We start from the raw sequence: 27974 nt of genomic DNA on the forward strand, positions 1-27974 counted from the left end.
CCTCGGGAGACAGTGGGCGTGGCTGCACGCTGGACGCCTGTTATAAACCCAGCCCATTATTCAACGCGGCGCTGCAGGTCTGTCCTGATTGGCTGCAGCTAATCCGTCCTCCTTTTACTGAACAGTTCTAATTGGCTGTAACGGTCTTCAAGGGCGGGTGTTGCTAATAATGACCCCGCCCCTAAGTCCTGTAACTGGAAGCAATGGACTAACTCCTCTGCTGATTGCCAGCTGTCCGACAGGGGGCGGGGCTCTGAGGCAGCTGTTGGCATGGAAGGGTTCCTACACAAGTGGACGAATTACCTGTCAGGTTGGTACCTTACCCACCACCGATGGCATGGCAGGAGCCCAGCCTGGACTGACAGTGTGTTCAGCACCATAACCAGCCTGGCACTGGGAGAGTGCACACAGAGGGACCCAGGGCAGGCTGTGTACTAGGTCTATGGGGGTAGGTGGGTGTGCTGTATGAAGGTAAGTTATCAATGCATACAATTACCCAGGGCAGGCTGTGTGCTAGGTCTATGGGGGTAGGTGGGTGTGCTGTATGAAGGTAAGTTATCAATGCATACAATTACCCAGGGCAGGCTGTGTGCTAGGTCTATGGGGGTAGGTGGGTGTGCTGTATGAAGGTAAGTTATCAATGCATACAATTACCCAGGGCAGGCTGTGTGCTAGGTCTGTGGGGGTATGTGGGTGTGCTGTATGTAGGTAAGTTATCAATGCATACAATTACCCAGGGCAGGCTGTGGGGGTAGGTGGGTGTGCTGTATGTAGGTAAGTTAGCAGTGCATGCATGTGATAAAGGAAACAAGTCTGTGCTTTAGGGGAAGCAATATTTTACCATTAAAAACTTTGACCCATCACTGGACTTCCATAGATATTTAATTATATTTGAATTTATGGGTTTTTAATTTTTTTAATTAATTTTTTTTAATCCTGTTTACTTTATGTCTACCTTGTTATTGGCTTATTATGGATATTCACGCTGCCCTGAGTCTAAACCCTTTTTCTGCTATTTCCCAATCAGTATATTACTTGTGTCTTAAGGTATAAATGTTAATCGTCACAATATTGATCACATAGCATCTGACAAGAAGAAGACTTAAAAAGTATGTCTTTTGACTGCTTCGTGGTGGCCGGGTACAGCGCTGCCATGTATGCACTTTGTGACAGTCGCTGTACCTTGTATGATTGCTTTTAAATGTGCTTTCTGTTAGATGTTATTACACTCATTTAACAGTGCCGTTACAAATCCGGTCTTGCAAGGATTAGTGAGAACAGGCTTTTCTTGAAGTCTGTCTAAAAAGGCATCAAATAGTAATGTGGAGGTTTTTCAAAGCCTGAATAATGAGATTGACAGCTGATGCTCAACTGCCAGGAGGCATGCTTTAACTGCTTTAGTCGTAGTGACTGGGCTTCCAGGCTGGCTGATTACCCTGGAAGCCAGTCACAGTGAATCTGTACGTTACAGGGACATTATAGGTGCCCAGACCATTTCATTTCGATAAAGTGATCTGAATTGCCTTGTCCCCTCCACCACCATATTCACCCTGCAGCTGAAAACGTTGTCATCTAATTGGCATAGAGTGGAGTTTGGCCGCACATGCTTGACTGCTGACTAGATTACATTCCCGTTACCCCCAATAATGACATGACGCCAGAGTATTGGATAAGGGCAACCTTCAGGTAAGTAAACAGGCCCCAAGGTAACTCTAAATCCTCCTTTTTTGTTGTTGTTTTTTAAGCAGCAGAAGGGATAAGGGGAAAAACATGTTCAATGCTTTCCTATGGTGATTACGACAACGCTCGACGTCCTCATGCAGAGCGTGGGGAAGTCGAACGTCATTTAAAACACTTTTTATGCTCAAAGAACACAGAAGTACCATCTAGCGGCAGTGTTTTGACTAACAGGGCTAAGGGGAGAGGAGCAAGGCACCCAGACCACTCCAATGGGCAGAAGTGTTCTGGGTGCCTACAGTGTCCCTTTAAGTAAAAGTACTTTTTTTTTTTTTTTTTTGCCTTAAAGCATTCCTTTAAGGCAAAGCGATCAATCAATTGATCGTAATAGCTAGGTTTAGAAAGAGAAGCAAAGTATGACATTGGTCAGATAGTGTCACTTTACCATTAGTGATGTCGCGAACATGAAATTTTCGGTTCGCGAACGGGAACTTCCGCAAACGTTCGCGAAGGGTGACTTCAATGGGCAGGCGAATTTTAAAACCCACAGGGACTCTCTCTGGCCACAAAAGTGATGGAAAAGTTGTTTCAAGGGGACTAACACCTGGACTGTGGCATGCCGGAGGGGGATCCATGGCAAAACTCCCATGGAAAATTACACAGTTGATGCAGAGTCTGGTTTTAATCCATAAAGGGCAGAAATCACCTAACATTCCTAAATCACAATGGATTGACACCTGACATATGACATATTGACACCTTGACATATGGATTGACACCTGTCCTCCGAGACCCTGATACACACTGACACAGAGCAGAATAGGGACTGTTCCCCCTACATAGGGTCACTTGGCAGATATGGATTGACACCTGTCCTAAGGATCCCTGATACACACTGACACAGAGCAGAATAGGGACTGTTCCCCCTACATAGGGTCACTTGGCAGATATGGCGTGGGAGGAGGAGGATGACTTTCACCTCTTCCCCTGTTAGATTCCCGTTGTGCTGTGACATCACCCCTATACGCTGTGTAAAGCATACTTTTTAATTTATTTTGCAAATGCTGCATCCTTTCCGACTTGTAATTAGGTAACATTTCCGCCACTGTCTGCTTATACCAGGGGTCTAGTAGCGTGGACACCCAGTACAGGTCGTTCTCCTTCAGCCTTTTTATACGAGGGTCCCTCAACAGGCACGACAGCATGAAAGACCCCATTTGCACAAGGTTGGATGCCGAGCTACTCATTTCCCGTTCCTCCTCCTCACACAGAGCAGAATATGGACTGTCCCTCCTACATAGGGTCACTTGGCAGATATGGATTGACACCTATCCTAAGGATCCCTGATGCACACTGACACAGAGCAGAATAGGGACTGTTCCCCCTACATAGGGTCACTTGGTAGATATGGATTGACACCTATCTTAAGGATCACGGATACACACTGACACAGAGCAGAATAGAGACTGTTCCCCCTACATAGGGTCACTTGGCAGATATGGATTGACACCTGTCCTCAGGGACCCTGATACACACTGACACAGAGCAGAATAGGGACTGCCCCTCCTACATAGGGTCACTTGGCAGATATGGATTGACACCTATCCTAAGGATCCCTGATACACACTGACACAGAACAGAATAGGGACTGTTCCCCCTACATAGGGTCACTTGGCAGATATGGATTGACACCTATCCTAAGGATCCCTGATACACACTGCCACAGAGCAGAATAGAGACTGTTCCCCCTACATAGGGTCACTTGGCAGATATGGATTGACACCTGTCCTCAGGGACCATGATACACACTGCCACAGAGCAGAATAGAGACTGTTTCCCCTACATAGGATCACTTGGCAGATATGGATTGACACCTGTCCTCAGAGCCCCTGATACACACTGACACAGAGCAGAATAAGGATGTGGAATAGTACCTGGGGAGCTGGGGGGGTGCCGTTGATGTGGAGCAAGACGCAGCAGCAGAAGAGGACTCAGCCGAGGAGGTTATGGAAGAGGATGGAGTAGGAGGAGTAGAGGAGGTGGCAGCAGGCCTGCCTGCAAGTCGTGGCGGTGTCACCAACTCCTCTGCAGAGCCACGCATTCCATGCTTGGCAGCCGTCAGCAGGTTTACCCAATGCGCAGTGTAGGTGATATACCTGCCCTGACCATGCTTTGCAGACCAGGTATCAGTGGTCAGATGGACCCTTGCCCCAACACTGTGTGCCAGACATGCCATTACTTCCTTTTGCACAATCGAGTACAGGTTGGGGACTGCCTTTTGTGAAAAGAAATAACGTCCGGGTACCTTCCACTGCGGTGTCCCAATAGCTACAAAATTTTTTGAACGCCTCAGACTCCACCACCTTGTATGGTAAAAGCTGGCGGGCTAGGGGGGCGTGTCCTAACTACTGAAGCGAGAAGTCGCCATGCGTACGTCAGGCATACCGTACGCAACATGCAAGAGGCAGAGGGAATCCTGGGGCAACTGGGTCTCCCCCCGGACTTGCTACTCACATCGAAGCCTCCAACAAACTCCACGCTCCCTCCATATTGGGGCAACGCCGAGGCTCCAACATTTGTCCCTAGAAACCTTGCCGGGACATCATGTGCAACTTGAATGTAAAACGTGACTAACAGGTCAACCCTGCTTATGGAGACTCTCAGGTCATTGATCGTGTCAAGAGGAGGGGAACAACTTCAAAAATAGATTTCTGGCAAATTCTGAAAAAAAACGTGCAAACATGAATCCTGAAAGTACAGAAAGACAAAACCACAAGAAGAATTTTTTGAAGACGACAAATAGCTGTGTGATCTAATGTAGAAACATTTTATTCACCAGATAAAAAGAAAACAACCGACTTAATACATTTTTTAAAACTTTGCTAGTTTTGCATGGAATTTCTTAACCAGTACTTCCTTTAGATATTGCACTGAATATAGTAAACTCTGTAGTATGTTAGTTTTAGTTGCCAGAAAAGCTAAATAATAGTTTTCACATTTGGTAGATAGCTTGTGTGTGCTAATATTCATACTTGCATTTTGAATTTTAAGGCAGTATTTATTTTTTATAAGCAGATTTTGATATTTTTGTATCTTTTTAAACATATATTTTCTCAAGCCGCTTTGATAGATTTACATTTCTTTATTTTGTTAATCAACGTGCTTAATCGTATTGGTGTACTAATTTCCAGTATATCTAAAAATGTTTTACATATTTTCTGATTTTAATTGCCATGTGTACCTTTCGTATGCCCATGTGAAACATTTTACCATTTAGGGCCCAGAGTGGGGTCATTTAAACAGATCATACCTCGAGTGCAGAGTGCGTTTAATCCGACTCGTTAATGTTGGTTATTCACTAAGCTTAGTGAAAACATAGTTGGCTTAAATATGTTTTCTATTCAAGTTCTTGTGCCCCACAGTTCAAATTAACATTCAAATTACAATTCATGACAGATCACACAAGTGAATAGCCCTGCCAATGTCGTCTAAATTTTTTTGTTATCTAAGAAGAAATAAAAATGCATATCAACGAAAAATGCTGGCGGGTTAATAGTTCGGACAAGCCAACTGTCAGACGCTGGGCAAGGGGGTGACTTTGTGACATTGGCTTCTTACACTCAAGCATGTCCTTGACAGACACCTTACTGTGGGCAGATGAGCGGGAACTGCTCAAGGCGAGAGACGGAGTGGCGGATGGTTGAGAGGGGGCAAGGAGGACAGCAGTGGTTGACGTGGCTGAAGATGCTGGACCAGGAGGAGGATGGCGGCTTTGAGTTTGTGTGCTGCTTGTACTCATGTGTTGATCCCATAGGCGTTTGTGATGTGCGATCATGTGCCTACGCAAAGCAATTGTACCTAGGTGGGTGTTGGACTTCCCACGACTCAGTTTCTTTTGGCACAGGTTGCAAATGGCATCGCTGTTGTCACAGGCAGACACACAAAAAAAAATGCCACACTGCTGAGCTCTGCAATGACGGCATTCTGGTGGTGGACACAGCATGCGTTGATTGGCGTGCTGTCGGGCTGACCCCGGGTGCCGATGCATGCTGTCTGACTGTGCCACTAGCTCCTTGCGACGACCTCCCCCTGCTTTCAACTCGTCTCCTCCTCCTCTCTGTCTCCCCATCTGAACTTTCGCCCTGTTCTTCTTCTTGCCGAGCGAGCACCCACGTGACATCCATGGACGCATCGTCATCATCAACCGCTTCACTTGTATCTGACAACTCAGCAAAGGAAGCAGCAGCGGGTACATCATCATCATCACACCATACGTCCATGTGTGTAATGCTGCCTGCCTGAGACGTAGACCAGATATGAGTGGCAATTTGCACTTGCAGAGGTTGGCAGAGTACACGCTGAAGGCCTGACACCCAGACGCTTGCAGACAATCAACAGTGAAAAAAGTTTTTTGTTTTTAAATGCCCGCTATAGTGACACCAGATATGAGTGGCAAAGTGCACTTGCTGAGGTTGGCAGAGTACACACTGAAGGCCTGACACCCAGACGCTTGCAGACAACTAACTGCTATTAGCTTACAGTGAAAAACTTTTTTTGTTTTTAAAGGCAAGCTATAGTCACACCAGATATGAGTGGCAAATGCACTTGCTGAGGTTGGCAGAGTACACGCTGAAGGCCTGACACCCGCTTGAAGACCACTAACTGCTATTCAATCTATAACAGTGAAAAAAGTTTTTTCTTTTTAAATGTCAAGCTTAAGCTATTGTGACACCAGATATGAGTGGTGGCACTGGGCAAGTGGGCACAGTATCCACTGTGAGCCTGACACAGAAGCTGGCAGGCAGGCAACTGCAATTAGGGGGAAAAAAAGCAGACTGATGTTCTAGCCCTAAAAAGGGCTTTTTGGGGTGCTGTTCTTACAGCAGAGATCCGATTAGTTCTTCAGGACTGTAGTGGACACTGAATACCCTAGCCTAGCTATCAATTTCCCTATCTAATCAGCAGCAGCTACACTTTCCCTCCTCTATCTAAGAATGCAGCTTCAGAATGAATCTAAAATGGATGCTGTACAGGAGGTGGGAGGGTCTGGAAGGGAGGATCTGCTGCTAATTTGCTGGAATGTGTCTGCTGACCGTGAGGCACAGGGTCAAAGTTTGCTCAATGATGACGTATAGGGTGCGGATCGAACCGCGCATGTGTTCGCCCGCCGTGGCGAACGCGAACACGCTATGTTCGCCGGGAACTATTCGCTGGCGAACAGTTCGGTACATCACTACTTACCATATAAGATCTCTTGGAAACAAGCAAAGAAGCGTGTCTATTATTTGGCTTTTTAAATTCCTTCAAAAACCTGGCTAAGGTATACATGAGCTGTATTGCTGTACTCTGCGCAATCAATAAAATAAAACTACAGGGGCTTTGATGTAGTAGGATCCACAAGGCCTGTGAAATAACTATTAAAGTTAAATATTCATGTGGGGAAACCAAAACCAAATTTACTGCTAAATTCGATCGCTCTGTAGTTGCTATGTGCCAGTAAGCTGGCCCTTCTCGGGGGTTAATTACAGCTCAATTAAAGCAGATGACTGATGTATGGCAGACCCCAGTAAGTATAGTTTAACTACTCACGCTCCGTGTGCACTTCTGGCACTATAATCACTGCCTTTTCCCTGCAGTGTTAAGCGCCATTCACTTCCTTTACAAGTTATGTGTTGTTGTTTTTCCTTATTTTTTTTGATATGGTATCCGACCACAATGTCTAATTTCAATGAGGTGAGAATTATAAGATTTCTAACTTTTGAACAATGTGCTTGAAGTGTAAATGAAAGGTTACTTGGATTTGTGGTATTTTGCAAATCATTAGTTGCCATAATGCTGACATTTTACATCCTGTGGGAAGGTCTCACAGCGTCCATAATGAGACGCTCCGAGACATAAGATAAGTTGTAGACCACTTTGATCTACTTCTGTTATTGGTGTAATCCACTAATAATGTAATATAGAATATACCTGTCACCATGCAGGTATTCAGTTCAAGTGTCATTTCTATTTTCCAAGTCAGTAATTGCATTGAAATTGAAAAATGTTAACTACAAAAAAAATAATAATTACAGTTGCAGGGTTACGGTTACTGTGCCACTGCACCTATACCACTTTAATGAGACAGCTACTAGAGGGACTTCCGGGTGGTTAGGCTACTTTTGGTCATCTAACTGACGCTGGACGTCCTCAAGGTGTGCAAGAGGACATCCAATGTTGCCCAAAACCCCACAGAAAAGCACTATTCAATGCTTTTCTGTGGCGGAAGTTCTAATGAGATCGTGGCACTCGCCACACATACACATTAGGTTCCCTCCATCGGGAGAGGAGGAGTGGAGATGGAGCCTGAACTTGCGCCGAGGGACATCGGCGCTGGAATCCTATAGTTTTCCTTAAACAGATATGTATTTGTGAGGTACCTTTATGTAAGATCCCACCACCAGGAATATGGTAAATAAAAAAAATAAAAAAGTTGAAATTAAAGTGATAGTTTCCTATATCACGTTATAGTGGTGTAAATTTCAGAGAAATTAGTGCTTTATACTACAATTTGATTATCTTCTCAATTTAGCTGATTCTTGTGTTATAGGATGGATCCTGGAGATATCCATGGTTAATACCATTGCCAATGAATTGGTTGTTTTGTTTTGCAGAATACATAGTGCATGCTGTTTTGAAGAGGACTTAAAGGAACACTAGGAGCACCATAACCTCTACAGCACACTGTACTGATTATCTTACCAGGAGTGCCCTCCCATCCTAAATAGTCAAACGATTTTATAACGGTTTGACATCTTACTTGGGTACTGCCGGGTGTCACTTCTTGTCTCCACTAGCGTGATGGAGTGGGTATGGTGCTTGGAGTATTCTTTTAATTCAGTAAGAATATCTTCATCGTTCTATTGGCAGGCACAATGTTTGGTAACAGTGATTACATAAATTCTGTCATTTCTCTTTAAGCTCCCATATACTACCAGACAGACACTTTTATGGTATTGTCTGAAATAGTGATCACGTATTACTTCCCACATTGAGCCTTTCTGACTTTAAGGGTTTCACGTTTTTAATGTTCTGTCTAAGTCATTTGGTGCATTTTTTGGTACCCTCTGGGGGATGTTACTAAACAAGTTGGATTTTTTTCCATTTTTTTTTTTTTTTTTAATTTTTTATTTTTGTTGTGCAGGTGATTACAGATTATTGTCATACGCCACAACAGCGTTCATTTTCATAAGGTTACAGATGCGTTAAACAGTGGCATAAGGAACTTGCACAAAATTTTTGTGTTTGTTAAACATGCTTAGTTAGACGATTTATGTATATGTTAGCATTCTAGTTGACAGACGAATATTACTTAGTGTTGCTACTATACGTATGGGGGTTGTATAATACTCTCTAGCCAGTCTATTTGGCTCTATGCTTTCTAAGCGTAGTAGATTCAGTGTTTTATCACGAATAGTAAGAGCATGCAGGTTTACGAATACAATAAGCGATTAGCTACACGCTAGTATTGACATGAGTGTCCTAGAGTCTCTTCCCCCCCCCCCCTGCCCTGACAAAACAATATTGCCCAGTGGCCCAATTAAGTATACAATTTAAGACAAACAACTTAATTGCAGGATGGGTTAATCCGGCGTGTGGTGAAGCATTTCAGGGGCGCAGATGCTTGTCTCCAGGCGTTGGGTTAAGCTGTGGAGTGTCCAGAGAGGGTTAAGCAGTTCTTAACGGGTGCTGGAGTAGGATAAGTCTCTGTAGGCTCGTACCTTCGCGGGAGCTGGTGAGAGTACGTTCTTACGACTTGTTTTGCCGCTTGATTGAGGGTTCTCCCTTCCGGTTTGAGGGAGCCCGGTCGACTTTCTAGGGTTTGTGTAGGCCCGGTCGGGATTCACTCTGCACGGTGTGTGGTATATGGCGTCGTATCGCATTGCAGGTCCCCTCTCATGGAGTCCGACGGCTGGCTCACCGGTGAACAAGTCGCTTTGCCATACGCCTGGTGGATTTAATAGCCTTTTCTCCCAGGTGAGGTGGATAGTACAGGGTATGTGTTGCTGCGTTCCGTGCTCCACCATTAGTCTCGGCGTACGTGAGCTGGTTGAGCGGGAAGTGCTTTCCCTTGTTTGCAGGTCGGAGCTTGGCGGCCATCTTGGGCCCGACATGTGGACTGCAGTGCGGGTGGGAGACTCAAGATGCTGGCTTGGTAGGTTGGGTCTCAGAGGTGTGGACCGGGATCACCCCCCCGGTCCATAGGGGGGGGAACGGGGCCGGCATCCCCGCGGGTCCGACTCCAAGCCCCGAGCAGTATGCGGCAGGGCAGCGTCCGTCCGTCCCGCTCGCCTCTGGAGTAGGCCTCAAAAAGGGTCGGATAGGTTTCCTCGTCCAGGGGACTGTAGCCCGTAGGGCCAGCCTCGCCCTGGGCCCCAGGGCTCTCTGCCCGCCAAGGGCCACCGTTGCCGGCAAGTTTTTGCGAAGAATTATGCTTAAAATCACCTGTTTAAAGGCTAGGCTGTAGGAGCTGGTCTAGCATGCGACCAGCCGGCTCGGCGGTCCGGCCCCGCCCCTTTTTTCCATTTTTTACTCTGCACATATTGACTATGATTTTCAGTTATTCAGCTTTCCTTTCCTTCAATGTGGTGTTGATTAATTATCCAGGATGCTTTGACTTGTCCTAAATAATGCTAGCCAGTATCTGCTAAGATATCATCCACATTTGGAGGGATGTAGTACAGTTGCATTGTCATATCTAGTTTACACTTTGTGTTCTGTTCATGCCTTTAGCAGTAATTCCACACTATGGGTCTGACCTTTTGGTATTTTTTACCTTGAGATATTAACTATCCTGTAGCTCATTTATGGCACCTTTTGGTATTTCATTAGTTTGTCTACATTTCTTGACCTTTTTTGGAGGTTGTTTCTACTTTCCTGCCCTTATCCCCTTTAACTTGTAGTATTGACATTACCCTATTGAATATGCTCCCTAGGTATGTCCGGAACAGCGAAAATATATTAATGCTTACAGCAATTAGATTTTCCTGTCTATTATCTGGCTACTCAACTCAAGCCAGCGTCAGTCCTCTATTCGATGCAATGCTATACAACATTGCACTGGCGGATCCAGAGTCTTATCTCGGGAGGGGCACTCATAGATTATTTAAATAAACAATCCAGGCACAATAACCACTATCTCTGTAGTGGTTTTGGTGCCAGGAGTGCCGTGGCGCCCTCCCAGAGTAAATGGTCAAACTGTTTAAGAACAGTTTGACAATTTACCTGGGGTCTGCTAGGATAGGGGCTGTAGTAGGGGATAGGGCCTCCAGTAGTGTGTGTGTATATGGGAGGCACTGAGTGTGTGAGGGATGCAGGGTGGGTATGGGAGGCTGTGTGTGAGGGGTGCAGAGTGTGTGTGTGGATGGGAGGCAGTGTGTCTATGGGAGTGCAGTGGGAGCACTGTGTGTAGGAGGCAGTGTGTATATGTGGGGTGCTGTGGGAGGACTGTGTGTGTAAGGGCCCAGTGTTTGTATGAGGGTGTAGTGGGGGCAGTGTTTGTATGAGGGTGTAGTGGGGGCAGTGTGTGTATGGGAGTGCAGTTGGGGAAGTGTGTTTATGGGGGTGCAGTGTGTGTGTGTGTGTGGGTGCAGCGTTTGTTTGGGGAGCACTGTGTGTATGGGGGAGCACTGTGTGTATGGGGGAGCAGTGTGTGTATGGAGGAGAAGTGTGTGTGGGGTGCAGTGTTTGTATGGGGAGCACTGTGTGTGTGTGTGGGAGATGTGTGTGGGGGTGCAGTGTTTGCACCCCCACACACACTGCACCCACACACACGCTACTCCCCCATACACACAGTGCTCCCCATACAGTGTGTGTGTGGAGGTGCAGTATTTGTATGGGGTGCAGTGTGTGTGGGGGGGGGGTGCAGTGTGTGTGTGTGGGGGGGTGCAGTGTGTGTGTGTGTGGGGGGGTGCAGTGTGTGTGTGGGGGGGGGTGCAGTGTGTGTGTGTGTATGGGGGAGCACTGTGTGTATGGGGGTGCAGTGTTTGTGGAGGATAAGTCTGTGTGTATGGGGGGTTGTGGGGGAATTGTGTGTGTGTGTGTGTGTGTGTGTGTGTAGTTGGAGGGGGCAGAGCAAAAATTTTAATTGATTAAAAATACATTATTTTATATTTTTTATATTCCCCCTCCCTTTTTACCTTTGCCCAGGGAGGGGGGGGGGATATTATTTCAAATCCCTGGTGGTCCTCGTGGTGAATCCCTGGCGGTTCTAGTGGGAGTGAACTCAAACCTGCAGCTCAGGCTAGAGTTCACTCTCGCGAGAACGGAGCGTTGCCGTGGTAACCGCGGCAACACTCCGTGCTCGCGAGAGGAGACCCAGCGGAGCTCAGCTGCAGGAAAGAGCTCCCGGGTCTCCTCTCCCTCCTCCCTCCCTGTCGCCACTAATGTGCCTGCGCACCGGGGAGGGATATCTTTGATCTCCCCTCCGGTCTGTGAAGGCACTTAGCAGGGCCGGCGCTTGGATAGCACCGGCCCTGCAGGAGAGAGCATCGGGGGGGGGAGGGGGGGAGGGGGACAATGGCCCCGTTGCCCCCCCCCCCCGGATCTGCCACTGCAGCATTGTAGCATTCATTTTGAAGCAGGACACGTTGGAGCAGGAAAAATAACGTTGCGATGTTACCTGCTGGCTTGGCGTCAGCCTTTATATGCCAATATGACAGTGGGGCAGTGTAATTTGGCATTGCCTATCTATGATGTCTTGGCGTCATTGTGATGACATCAGACACTATGGCTTCCAGTCCTCCCAGTTCCCTCCTGAGTATGTGCAGGGCGAGGGAGGGTTGCTTAATGTTTTTGTATTTATGAGCCAGTTTGTGTGAATCCACCAGAGGTATGTATATGGCCAAATGTTAACGTTGCCATTTCTCTTTGTGCCAAAAACACTTCATTATGTGGGCGGGAAACAACAATAAACTAGATTAATTTAATGTACAATGTTATGTCTTCATAAGTGTGTGTGTGTGTGTGGTTTTTATTGAATTTTTTTTTTTTTTAATTCTAAAAAAGTTTCACTTACTTATTCTTGCTAAAACCTGCCTTCGAGATGGCAGGTGACCTCATGGAATGCATATCCCATAACACCTGTTGAGTAAACATTTTTTTTTTCTTTTCCTTTTTCATAATTCCCTTATTTTTAGATTAGAACAGGCTAATAGATCATTTTGCCTGTATTTTAATGATACATTAATGATTTTTTTTTTTTTAATGTACACTGCCACATTTTTATTTATTTTTTGTTTCCCCTTTAATTGTGAAAAGGTTGTCATGGGGGTCTGGTGTTCCTGGGAGCTCTCTATTTAAAGGAGCACTGTAGGGTCAGGAACACAAACCTGTAAACACCATCTGCCCCCCTAAATCTAGAAAAATCTTATTTTTAATCTATCCTGATGCTGCTGGCTCTGCCCCGATCTGCCTGCTTGGCTGACATCAGAAATTGTGTTTTGAGCCAATCACAATGCTTTCACATAGGAAAGCATTGAATTGGCTGAGACTGTCAGGAGGCAGATCGGGGGCAGAGCCAGCACAAGCCAAACACAGCCCTGACCAATCATCATCTCCTCATAAGATACATTGAATTAATGCATCTCTATGAGGAAAATTCAGTGTTTCCATGCAGAAGATGGAGACACTAAATAGCAGTGTTGCACACTGTGCAGCACTGCCCCAGGAAGCACCTCTAGTAGCCATCTGAGGAGTGGTCAGTGGAGGTATCCCTAGGCTGTAATGTAAACACTGCACTAAAGCATGATGGGAATGTTTCTACTCCCCAGAACAAATACAATAAGCTGTAGTATCCCTATAACTATTGTTATTTGTAGTGATAGGCTCTCAACTTATCATCATCACCCAAGCCAATCCTTCCTTATCATTACGGCGGCTGTGCAAAGGAAGAATGAGTCAGTGTGGATGGACATCCTGGCACACAACTTTGAAGTTAACCTGATACGGACATCCTGGGACAACATTGAGGTTAAACTGAGTAGATCTCTGTAAGGTTTTAGGGAATCTGAGATTTCAACCCCCATCACAACATCATTGGGATATGTGTTTGGGGGGTAGACAGTTCTTTTAAACTACAGAAGACTTTAGTAAAATGTATTGCCTTACAACGATCTACACATATTAATAAGGTTTGCGGATTAACACAGTGAGAACATCACCATATTCACTTCAATTTTAGAAACCGTCCATAGTCACAACATTATATAAGCAATAGTATTGCTAGTTTTATTTTATGAAATGCTGAAAAGTCTTGCTTAGATTTTTAATGAAAACCTAAAACACATAACAATATTGGTTGTTTGCTACCATTAAGGTTGTTGCAGTAGACACATTCTTCCTTCATAGTCCCTTGCATGTCAGTATCTCTGGGTGGGGGTGAGAGTCAATGTTTGCTTACAGTCAGAGGCCTTGTTTTTTCTGAGATTTGAACCACTCCTTTTTAAATAGAGAGTCTTATTTCTCATTTCTCATTTTTTTCTTTTCCCTTGCATAGTTGAAACCAGCAGCTACACATGCATAATTGTGAGTGTATGTGTCACTGAGTGCAAGAGCCAAGTCTTTTGGGTGCAGGGTGAGACATTGTTTTTGAAAAAGTACAAGTGACATAACACCAGTAATTGCACAACTAAAAAAAGAAAATTACTTTGGGTACTCCTAGCATAACCACTACAGACTGCTGTCCTTGGACTGGTGCTAGAGATTCCCTGGCTCCATTTCCCGATAATGTGGCAAAGCATTTTGCAGTGGTTTACCGTCTTACCTGCTGGGCACCAAGCTTCCTCTCTAGCAGAGTTAATGTCGTCCATCTTATTCAGAACTGCAGAAGAAAGATGCTGAACCTGCTGCTCATTTATTGGCTGAGCTCGTCATCTAAGTGTTCTCAGCCAGTGAGCGAAGATCTGTTCAAGAATTATGCACAGAATTGACACACTGCACCCCAAAATCATGTCCCAGGATGGCTAATGCCTCCCTGATCACTTCTGAATAACTCTACATGTGTACTATTTTATTCTGAAATGCTGTGCATACAGACTCCAATCACCATGGCAACTTCAAAACCCTGAATTGGTCATAGTGATTGTAGTAACCCTGTAATATCCTGTCCTATAGCCTAGCCTGCAGAAGTGCCTTTCCGACACTGACTTTATGGGAGATAGTGCACTATCATCACAAGAATCTTCTTGCACATATCATTTACATGCAGTTCTATTGCATGGACAGGTGCTGGTCATGTCCATTGCAATGCGAGAACTTGCAGCCTGGAACTGTTTGCTGAGACTTTCAAAGTAGAGATAAAGTAGCCTCTAAATTGTGTTAAGTGTAACCTAAATAATAAAGCAATTTAAAACGAACACAATTGAAAAGTTGTTTTTGCATTTTTTGTAATTATTCCACTTGCTGCCATATCTATTTACATTCTGCAATTATGTACATTGTACTCTTGTCATATTGAAATGTGTGGGTGTGTACATGATGATTTACCTTTCTTTTAATCCCCAACAGGCTGGCAGCCTCGTTACTTTGTGCTGGACAGTGGTATCCTGTCTTACTATGATACCCAGGAGGATGTTGGCAAAACAAGCAAAGGCAGCATTAAAATGGCTGTGTGTGAGATCCAAGGTGAGATCTGTTTTTGTAAACACTGTTTTAACCCCTTAAGGACCAAACTTCTGGAATAAAAGGGAATCTTGACGTGTCACACACGTCATGTGTCCTTAAGGGGTTAAACACTATATGCCATTGGGATTTGATTACATTTTTGAAAGTCATAAATGGGAAATAGTTTTAGTTGCAGATTAATTTAATAAAAAGACAAACCATAGAACATTGTTTTAAGGTCACAGGTTTACAATATTGTTTCTACTATTACAACATGATAAATCATTCTCACCTCCATCCTGTAAGGCACAGATTGGCCATTGAGGACATTAAGGAGATTTGTTAAGATTCCTGTGCCGCCACCTTTCCTTTTATACCTCCGCTCAGAGGAACTTCTTCTTTACCTCTGTTTTCACGCATGCTCCCGAAACCAATATTTTTTTTTTATTCTACTTCAAGCTTCTCAAACCATATATAAAATGGCCATTTCTCTTCCCATGTAGTGCACAACACGGACAGCTGCCGGATGGACCTCATCATCCCACGAGAACAATGCTTCTACTTGCGGGCAGAGAGTGTGGCTGAACGGCAGAGATGGCTGGTGGGACTGGGATCTGCCAAAGCCTGTCTAGGGGACAGTGCAACCCAGAAACCAAAACGTTAGTGAGCATATTGTGTGTGACATGCATATATCCACATGGAGCGCATTGTCTTTTTTTCCCTAAAAGTGACTGTTGGCATAGCGTAGTCAAATCATTTAATTACTGAAATTTGTCATTTGTTAGAGACTACATTCCGTGCATATCTGCAGTAATCGATCATATATGATAGAGTGCGTCAAGCAAATTCGCTCTAAAACACATTTTAATAAACATAGAAACAGTGTGGTTATTCAGTGCCAAAATACTTTGGTCTCTTTTACCATATAACTGATAAATCACTGGTATGGCTAAAATATTGGTGTGAGAATGTACCATACTGCAGTATTTATACAAACATTGTCAATGTGTGTACAATATATGTGCATAGATAATCTGTACAAAGCAGTGGTATCATTGTCTAGCTATAGCAAATTCTATCACCGCACCCCGATCATTACTTTATATAGTTGAGGAAACATTATGACTAAGTGCACACACATTTCAAATCTCTCTTGTAGTCTGATAGCTGTACAGTTATAGTTTGACTCAACCTGTGCGCACAGCAGTATCTGAACACATGGGATATCTACCCTGATAACAGAGTTAAAGGGTGGATCAAAAATGTTTAAAATGGAGATCGACTAATACAAAGATAAAGTAAGAAATGTAATGGGTTTGGGTTTAGATAGAACTGAGTTTGACTATATACAAATTTATATTTATATATATATATCCTTCACCTAAACCTTGTTATTTTTGTCATTTAGACAATAGCAGGCATAGCACAAATTGAAATGAGTTTGCAAAATCTCTGAATTACTTTAACCTTATTGACCGCGATTCTCTCTATGAAGCAGTTACTTTTCTACATTTTAGTATCATTGAATAATCTTTTTTCCACATTGATCTAAAGCTGCATGTTCCTGGTCACATTCCTTGTAAAGGATTATGTGTAGTTCACAGATGCTAATAATTGTGATCCTTGTCAATGTACCCTGGCTCAGTTAGCACTGCAAATAATGGCTGTTCTTATATAAACTGTATGTTGTCGGCTTTGCTCATAGTGATGCATTTTCCTGTTGTAGAAACCCCTTCCGACAGAGAATCTCTGGGGCGGAAACTGTCAGAGATGCGCCTGTTCTGTGATGTTCTTAAGCAGCAGGTGGAAGAAATACAAGGAAAATTCAGTCCTGACGTTCCTCCAGACATTGAGGTAACATAACGTGACTTCTGTGGGGCTACCGTGGGTACAAAGTATTAACACATATCTTATACAATCCTTTCAGTCCAGTGAGAATAACACTCTTTTATGACAGTTAGTATTACTATCCTTTAAACATTGTCTATACTATACTGTATTACAGGGACCCAAAATTGATTGATTGATTTTGCTATTATTTATTTGTTTGTATTTTTTTTTTTTGTGGACTTCCTGTTGGTTGGAACAGGCACAACCTAATACTCTCTGCCCAGAGTAAAGTATAGCATCCTGTTTTCTTCCATGCAAAACAGTTTTAACAATTATTTTAGCATTTATTATATTCTGATTTAAGAAGGTGTCCACTGAGCTAATGCTCCAGCTGATGAATGGATTACCAAGCTGATAAATTGTATATAATCTCACCCCCTGCTTAAAATTTCAAAGAAACACAAGAAAACCCTGCTCTATAGTTTACCCTTTGTTATTCCCTTTGACGTTTCCATGCAAAGAGATTTTACACAGTTTTGTACATAAACTCCATTTAATAACAACGTTCTTAATGAATTATCATAAAGGCAATATGCACCCAAAAATGGAATGTGTTTACTCAACTGGCAAATTAGTTTAGCTAGAACCACATTAGGATGGCTTTTGGTAGCTTTGCACCACTAATATACAGGTAAAATGACAGAGGCTTTCATGTGAGATTCCAATTTACTAGGGCAAGTGAATTCACAATATGAGACAACAACAAAAGGTCTTTATAAAATTAAATGTAAAATAACGTAACATGTAGACCCACTGACACCTGCTTAGATAAGGCTCGGTTCATGAATTATTGGATGGACATTGGATTTTAAATTCCTAAGGGGAGAATAAAGTTTGTTGTTTTTTACTACTTGAACTCCAGGAGCTCATTTTCTATTGAAACCACAAAAGGAACGTGTGTGAGAATAATGACCAGGCTAAAGGTTAGCATCCATATGCAATGCAGCTATTGTGTGAACCTTTCTCAAGCTTAAGCGAGCTTGAGAAAGGCCTGCAGAAAAGCCCAAAAAAATGCAATTTAAACCACAATTATTTTGTTTTACACACCAGATGATTGTGGCCGGTGGGACTGAGGTATACCGGACCCTTCTGTCCGAACGAGTGTGAGTGCAATGACCAAGTTTTAGAAAACTTTTAAAGCAAGTCACTAGGAACGGGTTAAATAACATCTAAATATTCTTTTTATTTAATAGTGGGGAAAAAACTTGGTGAAGGGCAGGGCCTGATTGTTGATCAAGCAGGTTGCATGCTGGAGAAGATCTATGAAAATGTAAGCCCTATTAGCATGTTATCCTGACATTTTATGCAACTAACAAACCTATAATCGTCTGCAGGGCACCCTGCCACCTTTTTGGACAGCATTACCTGCAGCCTGCTGATCACTTCGAGGCAGGGGAGACCACTGATTCCCTGCTTTGTAGTGCTCCTACTATTCTCTGGGCTCTGGGCGGCGCTGGCAAAGGAGCACTTTCACCTGAGTGCTCTGCTCAGCTCCTTTGTGCGCCGCAGAGTGATGCCGGGAGCCGGAATATGACATCATATTCCGGCATCACTCTGCGGCGCGCGAGGGAGCTGAGCACTCACTAATCAGTGCTCCCTCGCCAGCGCCGCCTGACAGACCGCCCACTAGACCCCAGGGAGAGGGAGAACCACCCCCTCTTCCCCCAGCATTCCCAAAGGTAAGCAAGCTGTGTGTGTCTGTGTGAGTGTGTCTGTTAGTGAGTGTATGTGTATCTGTCAGTGAGTGTGTGTGTATTTAGAAGGAGGGGCAGGGGGGAAGGGTTGGGTGGGGGGGGGGGGAGCATCTGAGTTTTGTCCTGCCTAGGGCAGCACAAAACCAGGATACACCACTGGTCCCAAGTTCTCCAAATAGTGCTCAGATACATGCAGTGTAGGGGAAACGCCACAGTGTTAAAGTTCTGACTTGCCGCACACGTTGTCCTATGCCCAAAACAGTTTCAGGGGGTTTGGTGCTTTTGCTGGTCAACTTTCGGGAGCTCCTGCAGCTGCAATATTGGGTGCGCCGGCTGGCTCTTAGCGTTTGTTCCCCTTAGTCTCAGGCACATTCCCTCTAAAAAGCACTCTCCTGGTAGATTTCAAAGCATGAAGGGAAAGTGCTGAGCCAGGGGCACCCAGAGCAAGCTACTAATGGCAGTTGGGGAGATTTAACTCCTGAACAGGGTCTTTGTAAATGGCCAATAGTCCTGGGGCAGGAGGCTAGCTAACAGGCTCCTCCAGGAGCTCGTGGCATAGGCACGTTTGCCACAGTATTTGCTCAGCATTTTGGAAAACACTGGCAGCAAGAGCAAGTCTACTATAATATGGCATGCCTCACCTCTACAACCCAGTTTACTTAGCTGGATAATGGAGAGGGCCCCACTGGTCCCATCAACTGCAAGAGTGGTGAATGCATGCGCTAGTCAAAAGGTACTGACTATCTTAATTCAGCAGGCACTAAGTGGATATCGCCACTTGCACGGCTTCCACTCCCTGAGGGTCTAGAAATGCTGATGGAAACACTGTGATACCTCAATGGGCGGATGACACCCTTCATATGACCTAATATCGGGCACAGTTCATGACGCTAGAAATACTCCAACTTGTAGGCAAGCTTGGGGGCCAGTTAGAGCTGTCTTGAGGGACTTGGAATGGGTAGGATGACTGGGAGACAGAAGGTCCTTACCAAATCTCTTCTGCTGTAGCATAAAAATACCTATCGACAAGGAGTCTGATAGTTCCTCAGGACATTCTGACTGATGTCCCTTTTTATTTTATTTTTTTCATGCGTTTTGCTTACTTTCTATTATGACTTAGCGTCTATTGAAGTTCGTCATGACCTGACAATACTGGCTTATGTAACAGCCAATCAGTGCATATCCTCACAGCTTACATAACAAGTCTTAACTCTCTTTTTCTATATCCCCTATAAAATTAGTTTATTACTTCTCTGTATGTGTACAAACTTTTTATAATCGATCTTTGACATTTTGTATATTGTCTAATCTGTTTGTCAAGAATTTACCTCAATAAAAAAAATGATTGTCAAAAAACAACCCTAAAAAACAGCTTGAGCTGTTTGTCATTTAATAAATGTTCATCATGAATATGTTATAAGAGAAGTGTATGCTGAATATATTAGGATGTATATTCGATAAAAAAAAAACTGTACAAGTAAAAAAAAAACAAAAAAAACAACTTCTATAGATTTGTTATTAATCTGACTGACACATTTTAAAGATGATATTTTGTTCACTTTAGCTCAAGTTTGGCATGCTATGACTGGTGCACAGGAACATTTTTATTTTTTTTGTATCCATCTAAAAAGTACATTACCTGGGCTCAAAATTTCAAGTCGGACGCTAAAAGCCTAAATGGTTTTTTTACATACCATAGATTAATTTTTACTCACCAGTGCTGAATGTTCACTTGCCAGTGGCTAGGAAATTTTGAGCCTTGATATTACTATAGAACAAAATATGTTCTGATTTTATCTTACAAAGACACACTCTTGTTAGCAATAAATAAATCAGCCACCTGTGTTTGGGGGAAAAAAAAAAAACTAATGTCTCAAAATCAACAAAGGTTTAATCAGAGCTCTGGCCGAGGAGTATGCACCTTGAGAATTGGCATAGAACACATGTATCATGCAGCTGCTATACAACTGCTAAGATTTTTTTATATTTTGATTTATTTTATGACTTCATTATGTACTGTGGCTTTCCATGCTAAATAATTTAGAACTTTTTAATATATTGTCCTTCTGGTCAGTAGAGTGAAATCACCACGTAGCAGACACATATTGGAATTTCATTTTTGGTAGTGTCTTGGCCTCTGAACTAAGTTTATTAAAGTTGAAACAAGAGATATGCATCAACAGAGGTTTGTAAAGAGAAAATATTTTAGAGAAGAAACTGGATACTCCAGTATTATAAAGATCTGTGCATACATTAAAACTATATGGAATGTGGTAATACAAGGTTTTATAGTCAGGCTAGCTAAAGGGCAAATTTTAAGACAATCCTATTCTTTTAAGTGTATGATAATGGATTCTTCCTTCTATTACCTATATAAATACTTTTATTGGTGAATTTAAATGAGGGGAAACAATAATTTAGTTATATACCCACAAAGAAAATATACATGCAATTTGATTTTCATGTTTCTTGGGGGGGGGGGGGGGGTACATGAGATATTGGCTTACAGTAGCTACAGATTTAGTATCTGCAGCTACTGCAAGCCATCCACTTCTTTCCCAGCACAGATTATCAATGACAAACTTCACCATGATTTGTATTGCAGCTCATTTACAAATCTGTGCAGGCTGGTTCTTAGGCCTGGCCACTGCTACTTGGATTTAGTTCCACGGAGCAAAACTACAATGAATTGGCAGAACTGGAGATAAAAACCAATGTAACCAGTTTGTTTTCATGCAGGCTGTGTCAGTCACAGCCAGGGGAGGTGTGGCTAGGGCTGCATAAAAGTGATTTAACTCCTAAATGGCAGATAATTGAGCAGTGAGACTGCAGGGGCATGATCTATACACCAAAACTGCTTCATTAAGGTAAAGTTGTTTTGGTGACTATAGAGTATCTTTAAATTGTCCCCTCTGTCCATTTAGTGACACTATTCTTCCAGTATGCCATCAGTAATGGTACTAGAGCTCCCTCAGTTTGTCATTTCCTTGCATTTTCTCTCCATACTATGTATTCCTCATCCTTTCATCATCTATGCCGATTGTACCATACCCATGCTCTTTGTATAGATCTGTGTATTGAGCTGGGGCTACAAAAAAATCTGCTGGATTGCTGGCCTGTTGCTCATTTTCTGCCCAGCTTCCATGTCCCTCCAACAAAGAAAGCTGGTGAATAGCAGTAGTGATGGTTCTTTTATTGTGAGCCGTGTCCTCTTTCAAATTATCACATCTTCACTGTAACGTATCTCTTAAGGGTTTACTGCAGAAATATTGGGGATATAAAGTATTGGACGTTATACGGTATTTCATATTAGAGATCGAATGCTATAATTTTCCAAGATAACATATACAAACACATATTTTTAGTTTGTCTTTCGGGCTGATTGCTGGTAGCCAGTGCCAATTATTCTGTACAGTTAACGTTTTTAAAATGTTAACTGAACATGCTGACAGCAAACACACTCCTATCACTCACAGGCAGCCAGTACATGCTGGGTTCACTCAGACTCTGTCAGCCAGCCAGCCCAATACATTACGGTAGGTTATTCACTGTCTCATCTGAGCTCCACAGGGAGGAGCGATGTGAGATAGTGACTGGGAGAAGTGAGTAAGTTGATAAGACCAATATCAATTATAATAAGTATCGGCTTTAATAACCGTCGGAATCTGTCTACCCCTATTTCTTATCTTGTATGACTTGCATATCTGAACCTGTATGTAGGTTTAGGAGCTCATACAGAAAATATGGCTGCAGATCAATCATGCTCGCGCTATGCTGTTTAGGAGATAATGAATCGGTTTACTACAGAGAAAATCTGTTGACTGACTAATGATACGAGGTGCAGGGAAAGCATTAACAATGTTGGTGTTTTTTTCAGAAACTAAACGCTGCCTGCAACATACTGAATGGAACGTGCACATGCATATGTTCTACGCTAGATGAGTGTATAAAGTACGTCAATTCCAATCGGGAATCACTGAAGCACCTACCCACCTTGCCAGTCCTGCCAGAAGATGTTGTTGGAACTAAACTGCCACAGGCCCGAAAGGTATTCTATCTATACATGATGTGGACCATGTCATACTTTGATATTGGAAAGCTTTGTGTGCCAATGACACTCTTGGAATACCAAGGGTTTGATTATGATTATGGCATGGCTAGTTTTAGAGTAACCCCTCTAGTCATATACGGTACATGTATCTGAACTAATTATGTAAAAATGCTAAAAGGAACATGGAATTGTTGTGAATCGAAACCAATTGCAAATTTTTGTTTTAAATAGCCATACTCGCACACATACATTTCAGTTTCATTTACAGTTTTCAGTGTAGTTTAGTAACCTGTGTGGTTTGTTTTTGTATTACTTGACAAATTTCCCAACAATCCAGGAGTCTGGGTCAAACGTCTAAATCAAAACTGACTCACTATGGTAATATAGTGCTTTGCTGTTGATTGAAATAGGCACATAAATAGTACTAAGCAGGTGCCCATCATATATAATATTCTATATAACCATAGGATGTTGGCTCAAATCTTAATGAAAGTGTTTTTCATATATTTCATTACAATGGGAAAATAATCCACTGATCTCATTTTACAATCGAAGGAGGCACCATGATTGCATGTATATAATTTCAAATATGTAGATGGTATGTTACAGTTCATTATCTTAAGTGGTTTTATTGTAATAATTGTCTTTAGTAATGCTCCCAAAGTCTATCCTTTCTTCCCCTCCTGCAGAACCTGCAGTCTTGCCTTTTCTTGCTAAAAATGTTGCAAAAAATAATGTGATGTAATACTGGACAGCAACTCTGAGATACCCTTGCATTGTCCGTAGAGCACTGTGTATGGGATAAGCTCAGCAGTGCTATAGTCACTTCCTGGTTTGATAACCACTCGCTACATATGCATTGCTTGCGGTTTTGCAGTAAGTAAAGGCACTTTAAATATGAGTATTCTTATTATTTATTGTTTTGCATATCTTTTCAATGCTTTATATATTTAAAACATTAAAATTATAATGGACAAAATCTAGCATTCAGTGTTCCTTAATAACCACAAATATAGATACATAGCCATCTTGCTATATACGATTACCTGTTCTCTGCTAATAAAACTGAGCTATCACCTGAGCAGTACCAGGTAACCACGTGAACTCAAGTTGTTTCAGACTACTTTACCTAGAATAAAAAGAAATATGGGGCACACCTGGAACATGCATCTTGCAGGAATGGTGCTGCCATAGTGACCAAAATGTATACATAATACAGATTAAGGAACAGCACACTCATAAAATACATTTCTAATTTCAACAAAGCTACTTAACCCCTTAAGGACCAAACTTCTGGAATAAAAGGGAATCATGACATGTCATGTGTCCTTAAGGGGTTAAAATAGCCTATCTCAGCAAACAAATATGGGGATTTAGTTTCACCATATGTCTATGTTGTGTTAAGCCAACCACTACTTCAGAGTACCCCATTTGTGGGTCCTAAACTAATTCCTACGTGGGAGACAAATCAAAAAGTGCTAATGCTAAATAGGCTGAAGTGTATTTAATGAATCTATTTTAAGATCATTGTGAAAAATGGGGGCACACCTGGAACATGCATCTTGCAGGAATGGTGCAGGAATGTTTACATTGCAGGTTTAATCCAGCCTTTAGTGGCTGTCTCCCTGACAGCCACTAGAGGCCGCTTCCGCGATTCTCAGTGTGAAAATCGCATTGAAATCACGCAGCATGAGTTCAGTTCCCAATAGGAAAGCATTGAGTAATGCTTTCCTATGGGCGGTTTGAATGCACGCAAGGCTCTGGCCGCGCATGTGCAATCGGCTCCACTCGGGAGCTGACGTCGGCAGGGGGAGGAGAGGTCACTGGTGCTGGATTAAGGTAAGTGGCTGAAGGGGTTTTAACCCCTTCACCCCGGCGGTAGGGCGGCCACGAAGAGGGGGTGGGGGGGGGGGAGGAGGGAGACCTAATAACCATCTAGTGCCAGGAAAACAGGTTTGTTTTCCTGGCACTATAAGGGCTACTTTAAACATGATTGGGATAGGCATAAGGCTGTCCTAGCTATAAGATAAGGTCATGGATTAAGAAGTGTATTTAGGAAATTGGGCTGAAACATATGTTTCTGTTTCTATAATGCAAAAATAATATTGTAACCTCCACCAAGTCTGCTTCCTCGTAGCTATCAGGGACCCTGGAGCACTTCAAACCCAGTCGCTGTGGCTTGACTGGGATCACGGAGGGCCTTTTTAACCCTTGACCAAACACCAGACGACACTTGGTGAAGGTTAAAACAACAACTAACTTTAATGGACATAGCACGTGTATTTCCAGCCCCCAACAGCCTCATTTACATACAATAGGTTGATAAGAGCACTATAGTACAAGGAAGGGTGGGGTCAGACAATAGCAAAGGCTGATGGGAGGTTGAGGAGAGACTGGGCTGCTAGTTCAAACTGGTCTGGCAATATCCCTGGGAGAACGCCCTGCTGGGGAAACAATAGGACAGGAAAAAGGGGGAGAGGCACAGACAAGCAATACATTCAACAAACCCTGCACCAATAATGGGCACAGGGGGACCAAAACACAAACGGAATCTGGGGACCCACACATAGTGTCTGTCTACCATCCCCAAAGATGGTGACTACTGTCACAAATGTGATAAATGCAATTTAAAAAACAAAAATCGGTGTCAAAAGTAAACAATTAAAGTGATAGTGCTTTTATGTATATACTCACAATGCATATTATATATCTGCTCAATGAAAATTATATTTGATGTGGCATTACTATCTAAACTTTCCTCATATACACATGTTGTCACCAAATGGAGCTAATTATGTAGAATAAAGTTGCAGACTTTCTTTTATTGACTAACTCATTACCTTCAGTAGCTTTCAAATAAGAGTTTATGGGTGAGAAAAAGATATTTGTCATAGTTCTCTGTGCACTCTTTTATAATTTATTTATAATGGTGTCTCTTGTTTCAGGTACAACGATCACTCAGTCACTCAGCAGTCCAGAACTCCGCAAAGTAAGTGAGAATTAATCTTTACAGGTTTGAAGTAATAGTTCCAAATACATTTAGATGGTCAAAATAGAATTACAATTCTCTACTTTGAAGTTTGAACTTAATAAAAAAAAGTTCATATACAGCAGAAGCAGGTAACCTGCAAATACTAACTCTTAAAGGAACACTCTTTGCACCATAACCTTCTTCTTATCTTTGAAATCTAGTAGCATCGGGTAGGGACCTTGGAGAGGATACCTGAAGCTCTAAGCTAATCAGGAGCTCCCCATTCATAAAAAAGGCTAGATGAAGTTGTACTTTAAGGGATTGTTGCTGAAACTTGTCCAATAAGTGTAGCGGCATCAAGCCACTGTCTTAATTTAAAATGTTATTACGTTTAAAGTGACATACATACAGCCTGCAGGCCACCAGTTGGACAGTACTACTTTGGGTCCTGTGCAGCATGTGGAATGTTCTTAATTGTAAATGTTATCACTTTACCAGATTCTAACTGAGCATGTTTCACTTCCTGAATGGTAAAATGCCCCCAGAACAAACAGGTAATAATGCTAGATATTGGCAGAGCATCAACAATGCAAATATCCACTGGCTGGTGGTGAGTTCAGGTAGTTATTGAATGCTAAGGATCTGCAACCAGGTATTCAATTGTATATGAATTTTGGTTCCAGTACAGATTTTATATTATATGTAAAACTGTCAAACACTGACAAGCTGTACTTTAACCCATATTTTAGTCATTGTTTTTTGTAAAATCATTGTGGTGGACTAAAGCAAATCAGAATGCATTTCACTGTCTAAATACTAATCTTAACTGTGTAACTATCACTTTAAGACTATTTTGCCTCCACTTCAGAGAACCATTATGTAAAGAAAGCTTAGCCTACAATGACCTCAAAGTATCATGAATGAATTGCTTGTATTTGACATGAATCTACTCAAGTGCATTCATGACATTGACATGCCTTTTATTATTTAGGAGTACACCGTCCCCACATAAAGGAGATGGAGATACTGTCCTGTGGAACCTGGAGGAAATGGCCGTCCGCTCACGTACATGGGATATGCATCACTCTCCACCCGCCAGTAATGGTTCAAACAAAGACCACCCTGTGCCAGCAAACCATGCAGCTTAACATGTAAGAACTTCTGTTGATTTTCTATGACAGTGGGAGCAAAACAATCTCAATGTCATTGTATTAATGTCTTTGTCACATGTCTCTATTTGTGATACCTCTCTCTTCTGCCTATAGATTGATCTCGTGACCCAAGTAACCAGAATCAACCTCTTCAAAGTGATAAAAGGACAAGGAAACCAGTAGTGACTAACAAACATTTTAGGTTTGTGTACCACCTTGGTATGTAGTTGGTCCCCAAAGATCTCTCTTAACTGGGTCAGTTGCCATCTAAATGTACATTTTCTTAAACTGGTCACCAAAGCTCCCATTATCTTAAAACTTATGAAAATACATGACCAGGCAAGACATTTTGTTATGTGGTCATCAAGCTGTGTATTATTGCATCCTGTGGTGGACAGCCATTGTCAAATCATTTGGTAAGGAGATTGAACAGTGCATCCAAAACACATGCTGGACCCCCTCTGTGGAAGTAATATCTAAAAAGGAGTAAGGGAAGGCTACACATTGTCAGTAACTTCTTTTCCATGTCTGCATGCTTTATATATTGAATTCCTGTAAGATAATAGTTTAGCTATTTTGTGTAACTAATAAATTGTCACCTGAATGGTATGTATTAATCAGAACACCTGGCAAGTGAGGCTACACAATGGTCCTTTAATGGACCATTGCATATGTTGTTTACTGCAAATTACAACCTACCTGACTTCTTTAATTCATAATTATATATTCATTTCATACTCTCTTTTTGATACCCTTTTCAATGCCTGATTTTTGTGATATTTCTACATACCAGATGTTATGTTAGGTTGTTGTTATTTTGTATTTTATTTTGGACAGGGGACATGTAATATACATTTTCAGAATAAAAAGAAATCTACTTTTGTATATTTTTATGTTAA

At 42.5% G+C, this 27974-nt stretch overlaps 1 protein-coding gene across 1 annotated transcript; it reads left to right on the plus strand.

Annotated features, from left to right (window-relative positions):
- The first annotated feature begins 179 nt into the window (after positions 1-179).
- On the plus strand, positions 180-27974 carry LOC134597182 (pleckstrin homology domain-containing family A member 3-like). Its single transcript, XM_063444813.1, has 8 exons — positions 180-310; positions 15223-15339; positions 15822-15977; positions 17045-17172; positions 22780-22950; positions 25899-25942; positions 26916-27075; positions 27190-27974. The coding sequence occupies exons 1-7, from the start codon at positions 271-273 to the stop codon at positions 27070-27072; spliced, it is 813 nt and encodes a 270-aa protein (XP_063300883.1). The 5' UTR covers positions 180-270; the 3' UTR covers positions 27073-27075; positions 27190-27974.

This window comes from Pelobates fuscus, chromosome 1 (genome assembly GCF_036172605.1).
Source record: "Pelobates fuscus isolate aPelFus1 chromosome 1, aPelFus1.pri, whole genome shotgun sequence".
NCBI classification, from domain to species: domain Eukaryota; kingdom Metazoa; phylum Chordata; class Amphibia; order Anura; family Pelobatidae; genus Pelobates; species Pelobates fuscus.